Source organism: Drosophila albomicans, chromosome 3 (assembly GCF_009650485.2).
Source record: "Drosophila albomicans strain 15112-1751.03 chromosome 3, ASM965048v2, whole genome shotgun sequence".
Lineage (NCBI taxonomy): Eukaryota > Metazoa > Arthropoda > Insecta > Diptera > Drosophilidae > Drosophila > Drosophila albomicans.
In genome coordinates this window covers 3338090-3352082 of record NC_047629.2, presented here as the reverse complement: position 1 = coordinate 3352082, position 13993 = coordinate 3338090, and the positions used below count along the sequence as shown (strand labels likewise).

General features: G+C 42.4%; 2 protein-coding genes and 2 non-coding genes across 4 annotated transcripts; 2 read left to right on the top strand and 2 right to left on the bottom strand.

Annotated features, from left to right (window-relative positions):
• The first annotated feature begins 265 nt into the window (after nt 1-265).
• Nucleotides 266-4217, top strand: LOC117567940 (ceramide glucosyltransferase). Its single transcript, XM_034248234.2, has 2 exons — nt 266-1591; nt 2433-4217. Exons 1-2 carry the CDS (start codon nt 779-781, stop codon nt 3054-3056), a joined length of 1437 nt encoding a protein of 478 aa, XP_034104125.1. The 5' UTR covers nt 266-778; the 3' UTR covers nt 3057-4217.
• A 2817-nt stretch (nt 4218-7034) lies between these two features.
• Nucleotides 7035-13067, top strand: LOC117568402 (synaptojanin-1). The gene is made up of 5 exons (XM_034249034.2): nt 7035-7150; nt 7616-7916; nt 8701-10002; nt 10064-12370; nt 12640-13067. Exons 2-4 carry the CDS (start codon nt 7752-7754, stop codon nt 12350-12352), a joined length of 3756 nt encoding a protein of 1251 aa, XP_034104925.1. The 5' UTR covers nt 7035-7150; nt 7616-7751; the 3' UTR covers nt 12353-12370; nt 12640-13067.
• Trnae-uuc (transfer RNA glutamic acid (anticodon UUC)) lies at nt 12414-12485 on the bottom strand. Its single transcript has one exon. It is a non-coding gene; the product is annotated as a tRNA-Glu (tRNA).
• A 431-nt stretch (nt 13068-13498) lies between the features above and the next one.
• Nucleotides 13499-13617, bottom strand: LOC117572812 (5S ribosomal RNA). Its single transcript, XR_004572549.1, has one exon. It is a non-coding gene; the product is annotated as a 5S ribosomal RNA (ribosomal RNA).
• Nucleotides 13618-13993: the final 376 nt, after the last annotated feature.

Sequence of the window (13993 nt, the reverse complement as noted above, 5' to 3'; positions counted from 1 at the left end):
TTGCGAGTGATGTATTTAATAATTTCTAATGCTTCTTCTATTGTATAAATAATAATATAGTTTTATTAATTTTTTTGTTTTATTTAAATGAATTGTTTATTGTTCACAGTGGTTTTGATAATCAACACCATAGTTAAGTATACTACGAACTAGCTCAATAATAAAATACCAACATTACTATTAGCATTATTTGGCATTTTTTGGCTACTTATAAATATACCATGTTTGCAATTTTTTTAGCGCATTTTCACTTCCGCGTTCCCTATTCTTCATTGCAGTTTTTACTTGGACATGGAACGCTACGCGAATTCTTTGAAATGTTTATCACGCGTGTATTAATGAATAATTAGCGAATAAAACACACACGAAACAAAAAAAAACCTATGACGACATAGTGACAAAGTGTAATAGTCAACAACACCGCGACCAATTGTTGACTGTATTACGCGCGGGGTATGCTGACTCAATCACAACGAACGAGCGACAAAGGCAGCAGCAGCAGTAGAAGTAGAAGATACGACGGTGACGACGGGGATACGACGAGATAAAGTCCAGCAGAGGCTTTTTCGCAAAATTTTTAATATTTCTGTGCCACTCAACAACAACAAGCGGAGCTGACAACAACAGCAGCAACGACAAATGCATACCAATTAAACCGCAACGACACACACACACACACACACCTTACACGCACACAAACACAAGCACCCGCAGGGCGCAGACAGCACCCACACACACACACACGCCCGCAAAACACAAACGCACACACACTCGCGGAATGTCACATTTACCATTGCCGCTGTATGGCTTCGCAGCATTTTTTATGATTTTCTGGTTCGGCACTTGGTGTGTTCATCTGATCGCGATCTGCTATGGCAAATACAAGCTGCACAAGAAGTCATGCAAGCTGCCCACAGAATCATCCCCACTGCCGGGTGTCTCGATACTGAAGCCATTGATGGGCGTGGATCCCAATTTGCAGCATAATCTGGAGACGTTCTTCACCATGGATTATCCGCTGTACGAACTGCTCTTTTGCGTCGAGGATAAACATGATCCGGCCATTAAGCTGGTGGAACAGCTGCTGGACAAATACCCGCAGATCGATGCCCAGCTCTTTGTTGGCGGCTCCGATGTGGGCGTGAATCCCAAGATCAATAACATACATCCCGGCTATATGGCGGCCAAGTATGATTTTGTCATGATCTCGGACAGTGGCATCAAGATGAAGGACGACACGTTGCTCGACATGGTGCAGAATATGTCGGAGCGACATGCTCTAGTTCACCAGATGCCGTTCACCTGCGATCGCGATGGATTTGCGGCCACCTTCGAGAAGGTTTTCTTCGGCACGGTTCAGTCAAGGATTTATCTCTCGGCCGATGCATTGGGCATTAATTGCCACACGGGGATGTCGTGTCTGCTCCGCAAAGCGGTCATCGATCAGCTGGGAGGATTACGCGCTTTTGGCTGCTACTTGGCCGAGGACTTCTTCATTGCCAAACGCGTCACAGAATTGGGCTGGAAGATGCGCATCTCCAATCAGCCGGCACTGCAGAACAGCGGACTCTGCGACATTGGCAGTTTTCAGGTGAGATTCTAATTCGATGTCCCATTTCAAATTGGAGTCAATGGGACAACGTAAAGAGGAATACAAATGACTCCAATTTGCGAATCATGTGAACTGTTTAATTGGGAATACGACTTGCTGTGCAGGAATTTAACCGGTTCCAATTAAAATTGTGCAAATTATGTGGAATGTGCCTGGATGCAAATTAGGAGAATTTTGAGATATAAACGATTAAAATTTGCAAATTATTCCCATTAGTGCGTATAATATTGTAAAGTAAATTTGTGAATCATAAATTTCTATTTGCGCAGCTTTCTTCGCTGTATTAGATTAAACAAATATTAGATTTGAGAAGGTTGAACTACTTTTTGTTGATATTTAGGGCATACAAATCTAGAACTAAACAAATTCAAGGAATTTCAAGAATCAAAATTCCCCTCTTTATTACAATCGATGCCCGCTTCCGCATTCAATCGGTCTTTTCTAGCAAATTTATATTAAATTTGGCAACTATTTAGCAGAACTTTAACCTTGAACTTTAAACAAATCAAGTTTCGGTTCAGCAAAGTTTAAAAGAAAGCGTTCTTCTTATTGTATTCCATTTTAGCGTACTTTAACAAATGTGGGATCTGTTAAAAACGAGTTCCTCATTGAATCAGACTTGAGATCACATCAGATATTATGCATTTGCGTTGTTCACAAAACTGTTTCCAGTTAAAAGCTAACATCATCACTGAAAAATAAAGCAACAATATTATATTTAGCTTATGCGGTTAAATGCGTTTTCTTTTTGGAATCGCTTAAATATATCATTTATTGTTTTCAGTTTTTCATAATGTATTTTCTATGTTCGTCTTTGCAGGCTCGCCTCATTCGCTGGGCCAAGCTCAGGGTGGCGATGGTGCCGACAACGATACTCCTGGAACCCCTCTCAGAGTGCCTGGTGCTAGGTGCACTGGCTGCCTGCTCGGCATCGCTGCTGTTCGCCTGGGATCCATTGGTGTTCTACCTGGTGCACATCCTCGGCTGGTTCCTCTCCGACTGGCTGCTGCTGTCGATAGTGCAGCACGGTTCGATGCCGTTCCACAAGTTCGAGTTCGTCATCGGCTGGTTCTTCAGGGAGCTAAGCGGACCCTATCTCTTCCTGCACGCCCTGTGGAATCCCGCCATTCGCTGGCGTACGCGGACCTTTAAACTGCACTGGGGCGGCATCGCCTACGAGTTGCCGCTGAACAACACACCCGCCTCGGAGTCGCCGCTCATTGCATCACAGCAACAGCAGCAGCAGCCAGCGCCCACGTTGCTGACCGCAACGGCAGCAGCAGCTGTGACGGCGACGTCAACGTCCACAACGACGCTGGCAACCACAACGTGCTCGGGTTCGGGTTCAGGCTCAGGAACGGGGACGGGGACGGGTACAGGAAGTAGTACGGGTGTGGTTACGACGGGAACACTGCCGATGGCCAAGCATCGTTTGCTGTCGTAGCAGCAGCTAAAGCTAGTTACAATTTGTTTGTTATATGCGTAATTTGTACTTTAACTAGTTTCGATTTGTTTCTTGTTTTGTTTTGTTTTTTTTCGAGAGAGCGACACAGCCAACTGCGATTTGTACAACAGTAACAGTGACAGTAACTTTAACATCAACACATCTTCATCTGCATCAATCAGATGGAAGTCGTAGTAGTATTATTACTAGCTAACATTAACGTAAAAACCCTTTAGTCACTACATAACTTAAGTTAGGTACGTGTAACGATTAAGAGAATTGGGCGCACAGACAAATGAAAACAAAAACATTAACTGTAAACAGTAAACAGTACACAGTACTAAGATTAAGAAGGGGGCCACCAGACCTTATTTTGATAAATGGCAATTGTACTTGAGCAGCAAAAGAAGAGAATCTTCCGCTCACAGTTGCTGATAGCGAAGGAAGGAAGGAAAGAATGGATGAAAGGAAGAGCGAAAACTATTTGATAAGTTAGTTTGTAGTTAGGTTTGCAACGTAATGTTTGTCCAACATTTGGCCATGCGATTTAGTTAGTATTAGCAATCACTTTTGTATATTTATCTGCTGAGATTGATGAACGAGTTACTTAGTTAAGCTTTAGTTTTGTTTTTTTGAGTTTGAGTTCGAGTTCGATTCGATGTAATTAAGTTAAGTTAATTTATTATTTGTTAGCCCTACACAGATACACTTAGTTTACTTCGTTTGTTTGCTGGAATTACCCTTACACACATACATATATGCATAACATACATATACTATATTCATTTCCTTGCTTATCGCTCTGTAAATAGGCTTCGCTAAACCGCCATCGAATAAATTTAATTTAATTTAAATAATTCAACCGTGAATAATTTGATTTGTTTTATTATGTATTACACACGAAACCACACACACATTTCATAGAACTCTATATATATTTTTTCTGTTGTACTTATCGTAACGAGTACATTTCGATTATCAGTTATTTCTGGATGATAATAGATCGCACGAGCTATTGTTGTGACTCAGCAGCAGTGTTTGGACTTCACATTTTGTTTGTGCTCTGAGTCACACACAATCCCATCGTAATTGTTATCACACAAAGGAGAGGCGCTCAGATCAAACGAGAGGCGAGAGGCAAGAGGCGAGGCACACATTTAATGAGGGTTAAAAAGTCATGTAAATTAATTCAATTATGTTTGTACGACAAGCGCGCACTTTGCTGTTTAAAAATAAACCGCCAGTCAGGAATTATAATTTAATTACAAACTTACAGATGTGTTTGTGAACTATAGAATGCTTCAAGTGTAAACTATTACTGAGTACAATAGAAATTTCTTAGCGTGCATTGCTCTGATCTGAGTCAACCTCAGACCTAGTCTCGACCTCACCTCATCGAGAACGGGAGCAAGAGCGAGACCTTATTAGTCTGCGTGGAAAGATGGAGACGGCTCCAGCTTATCTCTTTTAACACAGTATTAAACATGCTCGGTAAGACAATACGAGTGCATGCATAAGTATTGGTAATTTGCAATCACAAGTACACACACACATGCATACGTATAGATTAGAGAGTGGCGCAGCCAAAGCGAAAGAGAGTGAGAGGCGAAGAAACAAGATAGAGACAGATCAGGCGATGACAGATGCAAGCACTCACACACAAACACAGACACCCACACAACATATGTATGTATGTGTGATCAGCTATGTTAGCTTAGCATAATTTGCTTTGCTTGCAAAACGAACGAAATGAACAGAACAAATACACTTGCATTCTCATATTTCAAAGTAAATTGATAAAAAAAATATGTGATCACATATACATAAATACATAGCTGTGCATATGTATGTGTACTTACTATCTTTCAACTTGGAACTCTTATCAATGTGCATTAAAATTTCTATTGTCTGATATGCGAGCTGCTAACAAATCAACTTATTCTACATACAATACATAAACATATTTAAATAGTACACTCGCAAAATACACACACACACACACACATGTAACAAACATATTCTGTATTAATAACAAGCGCAATTATTTATGTGTATTAAGAGGCATGCATAGAACAACTAAAATACAACTGAGGTTCGCTAAACCGTTTACTAAAAAAAACTAGACGAAAAGTCAGTCAAATTATCTACTGATTGTTTTACCTAATCTACAAAAAAAAAAAGAAAAAGAAATAGAAATAGAAAAGTAATAATCTAAATACCATTAAGTAATAAGTCTGTTTATTTATATATGTATATTTTTAACAACAAATTAGTTCAATTACATAACATCCAAAACATTCGATAACGCTGAATTGGGTGTGTGTTCAATGTGTATTTTTCGAATTATTTATGTATGCCTTTATCTGACTTGCAAGCGTAAACTTTTGCTTTAAACAAAAGTATATAATTTAAGGTATTTGTATCTGTATACATAAATATATAATATATACATATATAGTAATCTATTTGTAACTAGGCCTAAAACTAGTCAATAACAACAATAAACAAGATTGCAACTTGAACAACACACGCGCTTAATATTCTGAAGTATTGCTGGGGCGCCATCTTAAAGTTTATTCTCTCGTCGACATCACGTATACGCACATTTGTACACACGAGTTCGCTGTACGAGTATTCACGTAATTTCCATTCACGAGTGCCTTTCCAGCAAATAGTTTGCGTATGTTCTTCTATGTATGCAAGTAATTTTTGTATTTTTTTTTTTATATAATATTTATTTATTAGCCTCTCGCTGATAACGCTTATTGTGACTGTGAGTCACCGCGAGTTTTACATTGTGCAGATCCGTCGTCTGTCAACATTCTGCTCAGGGTCTTACGATTACGGTTCGGTTGGGGGGAGCAGTGATTAATTGTTCAACAATAGAAATTTATGATTTTTGCGTGCAAACAAGAAACAGCTCATTTGCAATTAACGAATGTACTCAAATTATCGACAAGTGCTCTTAAGGGTATTTATTGATGGTTGCCGCGATGTCTGATATGAGCAAAAGGGTACCCAAAAGCAGCCATTGTTAATTAGCCAAATCATCATCAGAATACTCAGCATACTCAGCATTTTATGTTCACCTTTTGCGTATATTCTTATCCGTTAAATCACATTCTTATCATAAAATATGAATGGGGGACTCTGCTTTGCTTTTGGGCAAACACAAAAAGGGTCGGCGGGCATTAAAATATTATTGTTATTTAAGATAGCGGAAACATAATTCAAATATTTTATCAAAACGTAATCGCATACGAATGTGCAAAGTCTACGCAGAATCAGAAGTTGGCAACAAATACTATATGCTCACACACGCACACACACATATATATATATATATCTGGTGTATGCAGATAGAAGACTCAAAGACTCACATGAATTTTCTCGAGTGGTTCGATTATAAATAGCCTCGCTATCTCGAAGTGCTCAGCGCACAGAGCAAGTAATCAAAGAACAGGCAATAAATTTATTTCTGCTTAAATTGAAGACTTTCGAGCGAAACGAAACTTTATTAATTAATGCCAGACCTATGGAAAATGTGAAATTTTGAATAATAATAATTATCACGCAGCATTTATCAATTATTGTTTTATTTTATTGCCAGACATCTTATTGCTCTGTTATCAAATGGCAAATTAACTATTATTCCATTCGAATTATCTTAGAATTGGTGCCGTTTAGTATTCAAGTCGAGTTAGCAGTAATATTTTTTGTTCATGGTTCCGTGGCAAAACCATTTAAAAAATTGCGCCCTCTTCGCTAGCGCAAGCTGGTTCATTTGAACTAGTTATTTATTTTGACTTTTGTTTTGGGTATTTTTCTTGGGTATATTTTGCAATTTAACTTTCGTTTTCTATGGATCTAACGCTATTTCAGTACAATACAAAGACAAAGTACAATAAGAAATAATTCAAAGCAATTATAATAACCGAATTTAATATAAAATCTGACCACAACAACAAAAATCGATTTTTTTGCACCAAGAAATCGATGTTTGCAAAAATTTCAAAAATATCGCGATAGTGCCATGGATGTTTCTCCACCTCTAATCAAATTCCAGTAAATCGTAATCAAATCGTTGAAAAAAGGTATTAATTGTCTGTTTAATGCCAGAATATAGTAATTAATCATAGGCAATATTACATAAAAAGCCCTGGTGTAAAAAGCAGTGAAGTTGTGATGGGAAATTGTCGTATGCAAAATGAAAGCTTTGCATTGTTTTGGCTTGTGAAAAATCTATACAGTTTATCAGTCAACGGCACACACACACAGACAACACTTGCAAACACACGTACATGCCAGTGAGCGTAGATGTGTTTGCATGTGTGTGCACCAGCTGGCGGCGATTGGAACGGGGGCGTATGAAAAAAATTTAAATTCTCGGACATTGCAATTGTTTATTCTACATTATTTTTAATGTTTTTGGCTCTTGGTTTTTAGCACATCTCATAAGTGTGTTGTTGCTGTGCATACACAGATAGTCTACCATAAAACTGGTCAGAAATATATGTTATAATTTATAACTTATAAAACTGTTCTCTGTTTACTTGCAGATGTTTGGTTGGCCGCTGCTGATGAAACGGCGTTGAAGTGAAATTCTGTTCATATTCTAACGACAGGCAAGAGGCAACAGTAGCAACTTGATCCAGAGCATCTGGAATTCTATTAAAGTAAATTGCAAATTGCAAAATGGCCATGTCCAAGGTGATACGTGTGCTGGAGAAATCCATAGCACCATCGCCGCACAGCGTTTTGCTCGAGCATCGCAACAAGACGGACTGCATCCTCTTTGAATCTCATGTCTGTGCTCTGCTGACTCAACAGGAAAACGTCATACGCAAGCAGTACACTAAGGTCTGTATTTCTATCTCGCTTTCTCTCTTTTCTTCTTATTTTCTTAAGAAGCTTGGCTATCACATGTTTGTGTTTTTTTTTCGCAATCACGTAACACGATCTGTAAAAGGAATTTGCTGCAAGTGCAATTTGCAATACAAATGAATGGGAAACCTTTTTAGCACACAATGGTATCCAAGTGGATTTTATTAGGCTATCCAATTAGGTTTACTATCTTCTGCAGAAATCAAGTTACTTTTGGGCTGACAAATTAAATTAGTATAGCTCTGTACAAAAGTAAAATCCAGCAGAGAAGTACAATTTGTCGTATTAATATTTGCATTTGCTCTCTCTCTCTCAGAAATAATATTGTATTTTCGTGCTTACATTTAATTTGTGCTCCTGTATAAGAAGCGTATAAGAGAATATGCCTTCCGCTTTTTCTTATTGAAGTAAAGTAAAATATAATAGTTAAGCGTAGCATACTAATATGATTCCTGCTTGGTTACTGAAGTTGATGAGGTATAAGAGTTTCACTTGACAATGTAATTGGGTATAAGAGTACATATTGAATTCATGAATTTACTAATATATATGAGTTATACGTAGAATAATATAAATAAGCATTAAAGTATAGAAGTTAAATCCAGTTTAAATTAGACGTATAGGAGTACGATTTGCACTTGAAAATTAGAAGAGTTTTAGAAACCATTTATGATGTTTGTCGAGAGCAGAATTATGTCTTATAATAATCCAAGATCCGATATATAATCAATTTAATACAATAATTTCGTTCCGTTTGCAGGTCTGCGATGCATATGGCTGCTTGGGTGCACTCCAGCTCAATGCCGGAGAAAGCACTGTGCTCTTCCTGGTGCTCGTTACTGGCTGCGTTTCGATGGGTAAAATTGGCGATGTGGAAATCTTTCGGATCACCCAAACTACGTTCGTGTCACTGCAGAACGCGGTGCCCAACGAGGATAAGATTAGCGAAGTGCGCAAACTGCTCAACTCCGGTACTTTCTATTTTGCCCACACGAATCCCTCGGCTGCCGGAGCTGGAGCAGCTGCCTCGTCCCAGAACACCAAGTTCGATATAACATTGTGTGCACAGCGTCGCTATCAAACTGGAGAGACGGACAATCGCTTCTTCTGGAACCGAATGATGCACATACACTTGATGCGCTTCGGCATCGATTGCCAGTCGTGGTTGCTCCAAACCATGTGCGGTTCCGTTGAGGTGCGCACCGTCTACATTGGCGCCAAGCAGGCCAGGGCTGCAATTATCTCGCGTCTGAGCTGCGAACGCGCTGGCACGCGTTTCAATGTGCGGGGCACCAACGACGAGGGTTATGTGGCCAACTTTGTGGAGACAGAGCAGGTGATCTATGTGGACGGCGATGTGACCAGCTATGTGCAAACTCGCGGCTCGGTGCCGCTCTTCTGGGAACAGCCGGGAGTCCAGGTCGGTTCGCACAAGGTGAAACTATCGCGTGGCTTCGAGACGTCGGCTGCAGCCTTCGATCGGCACATGAGCATGATGCGACAACGCTATGGCTACCAGACCATTGTCAATTTGCTGGGCAGTTCGCTGATTGGCAGCAAGGAGGGCGAGGCGATGCTGAGCAACGAGTTCCAGCGGCATCACGGCATGTCCGCCCACAAGGATGTGCCGCATGTGGTCTTTGACTATCATCAGGAGTGCCGGGGCGGCAACTTCTCAGCGCTGGCCAAGCTCAAGGAACGCATGGTCGCTTGCGGTGCACACTATGGAATCTTTCATGCCATCAACGGTCAGGTGCTTCGCGAGCAGTTTGGCGTTGTGCGCACCAATTGCTTGGATTGCTTAGATCGCACCAATTGTGTGCAGACCTATCTGGGTCTGGACACGCTTAATTTGCAGTTGGAGGCACTAAAGTTGGGTGGCAAGCAACAGAATGTGTCGCGCTTCGAGGAAATCTTTCGCCAAATGTGGATCAACAATGGCAACGAGGTGAGCAAAATCTATGCCGGTACTGGGGCCATTCAAGGTGGCTCCAAGCTGATGGACGGTGCTCGATCCGCAGCGCGCACCATACAAAACAATCTCCTAGACAACTCGAAGCAGGTGAGAGTGGCAAAGAACGAAGTAGTCAATCAATACTTGAACTTTTGACTATTTTTTGCAGGAAGCCATCGATGTGCTGTTGGTGGGCTCCACGCTCAGCTCGGAGCTGGCGGATCGGGCACGCATCCTGCTGCCCTCGAACATGTTGCATGCCCCAACCACAACGCTGCGAGAGCTTTGCAAACGCTACACGGAGTATGTGCGTCCGCGCATGGCACGAGTTGCCGTCGGCACTTACAATGTGAATGGCGGCAAGCATTTCCGCAGCATTGTGTTCAAGGATTCTCTGGCCGATTGGCTGCTTGATTGTCATGCTCTGGCACGTTCCAAGGCGCTGGTGGATGTGAACAATCCATCGGAGCATGCCGACCATCCGGTGGACATTTACGCCATTGGCTTTGAGGAGATTGTCGATCTGAATGCCTCGAATATCATGGCTGCCAGCACCGACAATGCCAAGCAGTGGGCCGAGGAGCTGCAGAAGACCATATCGCGGGACAATGACTATGTGCTGCTCACCTATCAGCAACTGGTGGGCGTCTGTCTCTACATCTACATACGGCCGGAGCATGCGCCCCACATACGCGACGTTGCCATTGACTGTGTGAAGACTGGCTTGGGAGGTGCAACTGGCAATAAGGGAGCTTGTGCTATACGCTTTGTGCTGCATGGAAGCTCCATGTGCTTTGTCTGCGCTCACTTTGCGGCCGGACAGTCTCAGGTGGCGGAGCGCAATGCTGACTATGCGGAAATCACCCGGAAATTGGCCTTTCCCATGGGGCGCACTTTGAAATCGCATGATTGGGTTTTCTGGTGCGGCGACTTCAACTATCGCATTGACATGGATAAGGATGAGCTAAAGGAATGCGTACGTAATGGTGAATTGTCGACGGTGCTGGAGTTTGATCAGTTGCGCAAGGAGCAGGAAGCGGGCAATGTCTTCTCTGAGTTTCTCGAGGGTGAAATTTCCTTTGATCCCACTTACAAATACGATTTGTTTAGCGATGACTACGACACGTCGGAGAAGCAACGTGCTCCCGCCTGGACAGATCGTGTGCTCTGGCGACGTCGCAAGGCTCTGGCCGAGAGCGACTTCGGTGGCGCCGCAGCAGCTGCCTGGAATCCTGGGAAACTCATCCATTACGGCCGCTCCGAGCTAAAGCAGAGCGATCATCGTCCAGTTATTGCCATCATTGATGCCGAGATAATGGAGATTGATCAACAACGTAGACGTGCAGTCTTCGATCAGGTTATACGCGATCTTGGACCACCTGATTCCACCATTGTTGTACATGTGCACGAGGCCTCGGCCGATGCCGATGCTGATGACGATGGCCCTACCATCTATGATGAGCATGTGATGTCCGCGCTGATTGCCGAGCTCTCCAAAATGGGCGAGGTGACACTGGTGCGCTATGTGGAGGACACCATGTGGGTGACGTTCCGCAATGGTGAGTCTGCTCTCAATGCTGCCGCCAAACGGAGCACTCAGGTCTGTGGCTTGGAGCTGGTCTTTGAGCTAAAGACACCCGAGTGGCCGCAGCAGGTGGACGGTGAAATTGAACTGTGCACCTCCAATACGATTCCGCTGTGCGCTAATCCTGCAGAGCAGGCCCAGTTGCTTCAGTTGACTCCTGAGGTGCCGCAACGACCTAAACAGCCACCGACAAGACCGGCCCCAGCACGTCCGCCCATGCCCATGTCGCCAAAGAATTCGCCACGTCACTTGCCGCACGCTGGTGTCATCAGCATTGTGCCCAAGCCGGCCAAGCCACCGATGCCACCACAGCCCATGATGCAGGCACCACTGCAGCCGGTTCAGGTGGCGCCACCGCGTCCGCCTGCCATGGGCGATACGACGCCCTCATCCAAATCGCAATCGCCGACAGAGTTAGGCTCTCCCTTGCACGCCACATCGCTCAGCTCGTCGAGTTCATCGTCTGGCAAGGCTTCACCCACGGGCACTGTGCCCTCGGGACCGCCCACACCGCCACGCCAAATGCAAAGCAAACAGGCGACGCCAATCTCAACGCCCACGCGTCAATCCAAACAGCCATCGCTGGAGCAGGCATCGCCTTCAGACACCGCCTATGAGACGGCCAGCAATATCTACGAGGAGATTCAAGACGATGTGCCGGCACCGCGTCATCCACCACCAGCTGCGCCACCTCCAGTCATTGCTCCCATCGACAGTCCACGTCGTCAGCCACCATTACCCACAGCGGGAGCAGCGCCTGCGGTTCCACCATTGGGTCCGCCGCCACCGCTGCCAAATCGCCGGGGACCTCCTCCAATCCCAAACCGTAGTGGCAATGCACCGCCACTGCCAACGCGGCCCACAAACAACTAAGCGGGACATGCCAGAAGGGTGAGTTTAATTTAAAAATGCAAAAAAATGTGAAAAAAATTACTTCCCATACCGGGAATCGAACCCGGGCCTTCTGGGTGAAAGCCAGATATCCTAGCCACTAGACCATATGGGAGGCTAGTAGGTGCTTGGCCAAAGCTCAATAACAAATACGCTGGCTGTTTTTGTAGCAAGCAAAAAATGTAATGCTTAAAAGAATCTAGTTTTTAATTGGTAGAAACAAATACTTAACATACTTTTTCTATTTTTTTTATTTGTCATTGTCACAGCACGCTGTCGAAACACCTGGTACAAATGGCAGTAGAGTCGACCCAATTACATTCCGAATTGTTGTATTCATCGTTGGAAATCACAAATTAAATATAAACGTATATATGTTATATTTTGTTGTCAATTGCCAATTGTATAATAGAATATTATTAATATGCATACTAAAAGTGTTTCCAGGCAATAATTGAAATTGTATAACAAAACACGCTTTAGATTTGAATGAGAATCTGCTGTTGTACACACAGCCACATACACATATACCTGTATAACAGCTGAGAATATGATTACTTAACCAACACTGGCCAGACGTACTCACTAATGCACCAAATAAACTAAGAAGTATTTACGTATTTATGTTATGTTAACCATAGCGAGCAAACTGAACAAAATGATCAACGGAGAAAGTATTAAAAATATATATGTAAAACGCTGCTTAATTTCGGTGATCGGACGAGAACCGATGTATTCAGCGTGGTATGGTCGTTGGCGAAAAACGCATGCTTAGCGTAGTATTTCAAATGACAAGTATTTTTGCATCTTTATACTATTGAAAAATGACATGTAAAAGATAGTATTGATTGAATTTGGGAAATGCGTTAAACAACACAGATACATATTGTTAAAGCTTTCTGTAGTTTATCAATATTGAATTGAGAATGCTGTCATGTGGATTGGTGGGAAAGCCAGGCATATGTATGTATGTACATATGTACTATATGTTGGACGAGGATTGTGATGGAAATATAGGAAGGACATGTTGAAATAGTTGAGAGGATGGCAAGGATAACAAATGAGATAAGAATAAAATTTAAAAAAGTGACGAGAAGAAGAAAAAGTAAACAAAAAGTCGTTGAACGATGCCAACAACACGCGGTGTTCCCAAGCGGTCCCCCATCTAAGTACTAACCGCGCCCGACGCTGCTTAATTTCGGTGATCGGACGAGAACCGATGTATTCAGCGTGGTATGGTCGTTGGCGAAAGACGCATGCTTAGCGTAGTATTTTGTATTTCAAATGACAAGTATTTTTGCATCTTTATACTATTGAAAAATGACATGTAAAAGATAGTATTGATTGAATTTGGGAAATGCGTTAAACAACACAGATATGTATATATTGTTAAAGCTTTCTGTAGTTTATCAATATTGAATTGAGAATGCTGTCATGTCGATTGGTGGGAAAGCAAGGCATATGTACATACATATGTACTATATGTTGGACGTGGATTGTGATGGAAATATAGGAAGGACATGTTGAAATAGTTGAGAGGATGGCAAGGATAACAAATGAGATAAGAATAAAATTTAAAAAGTGTGACGAGAAGAAGAAAAAGTAAAACAAAAAGTTGTTGAA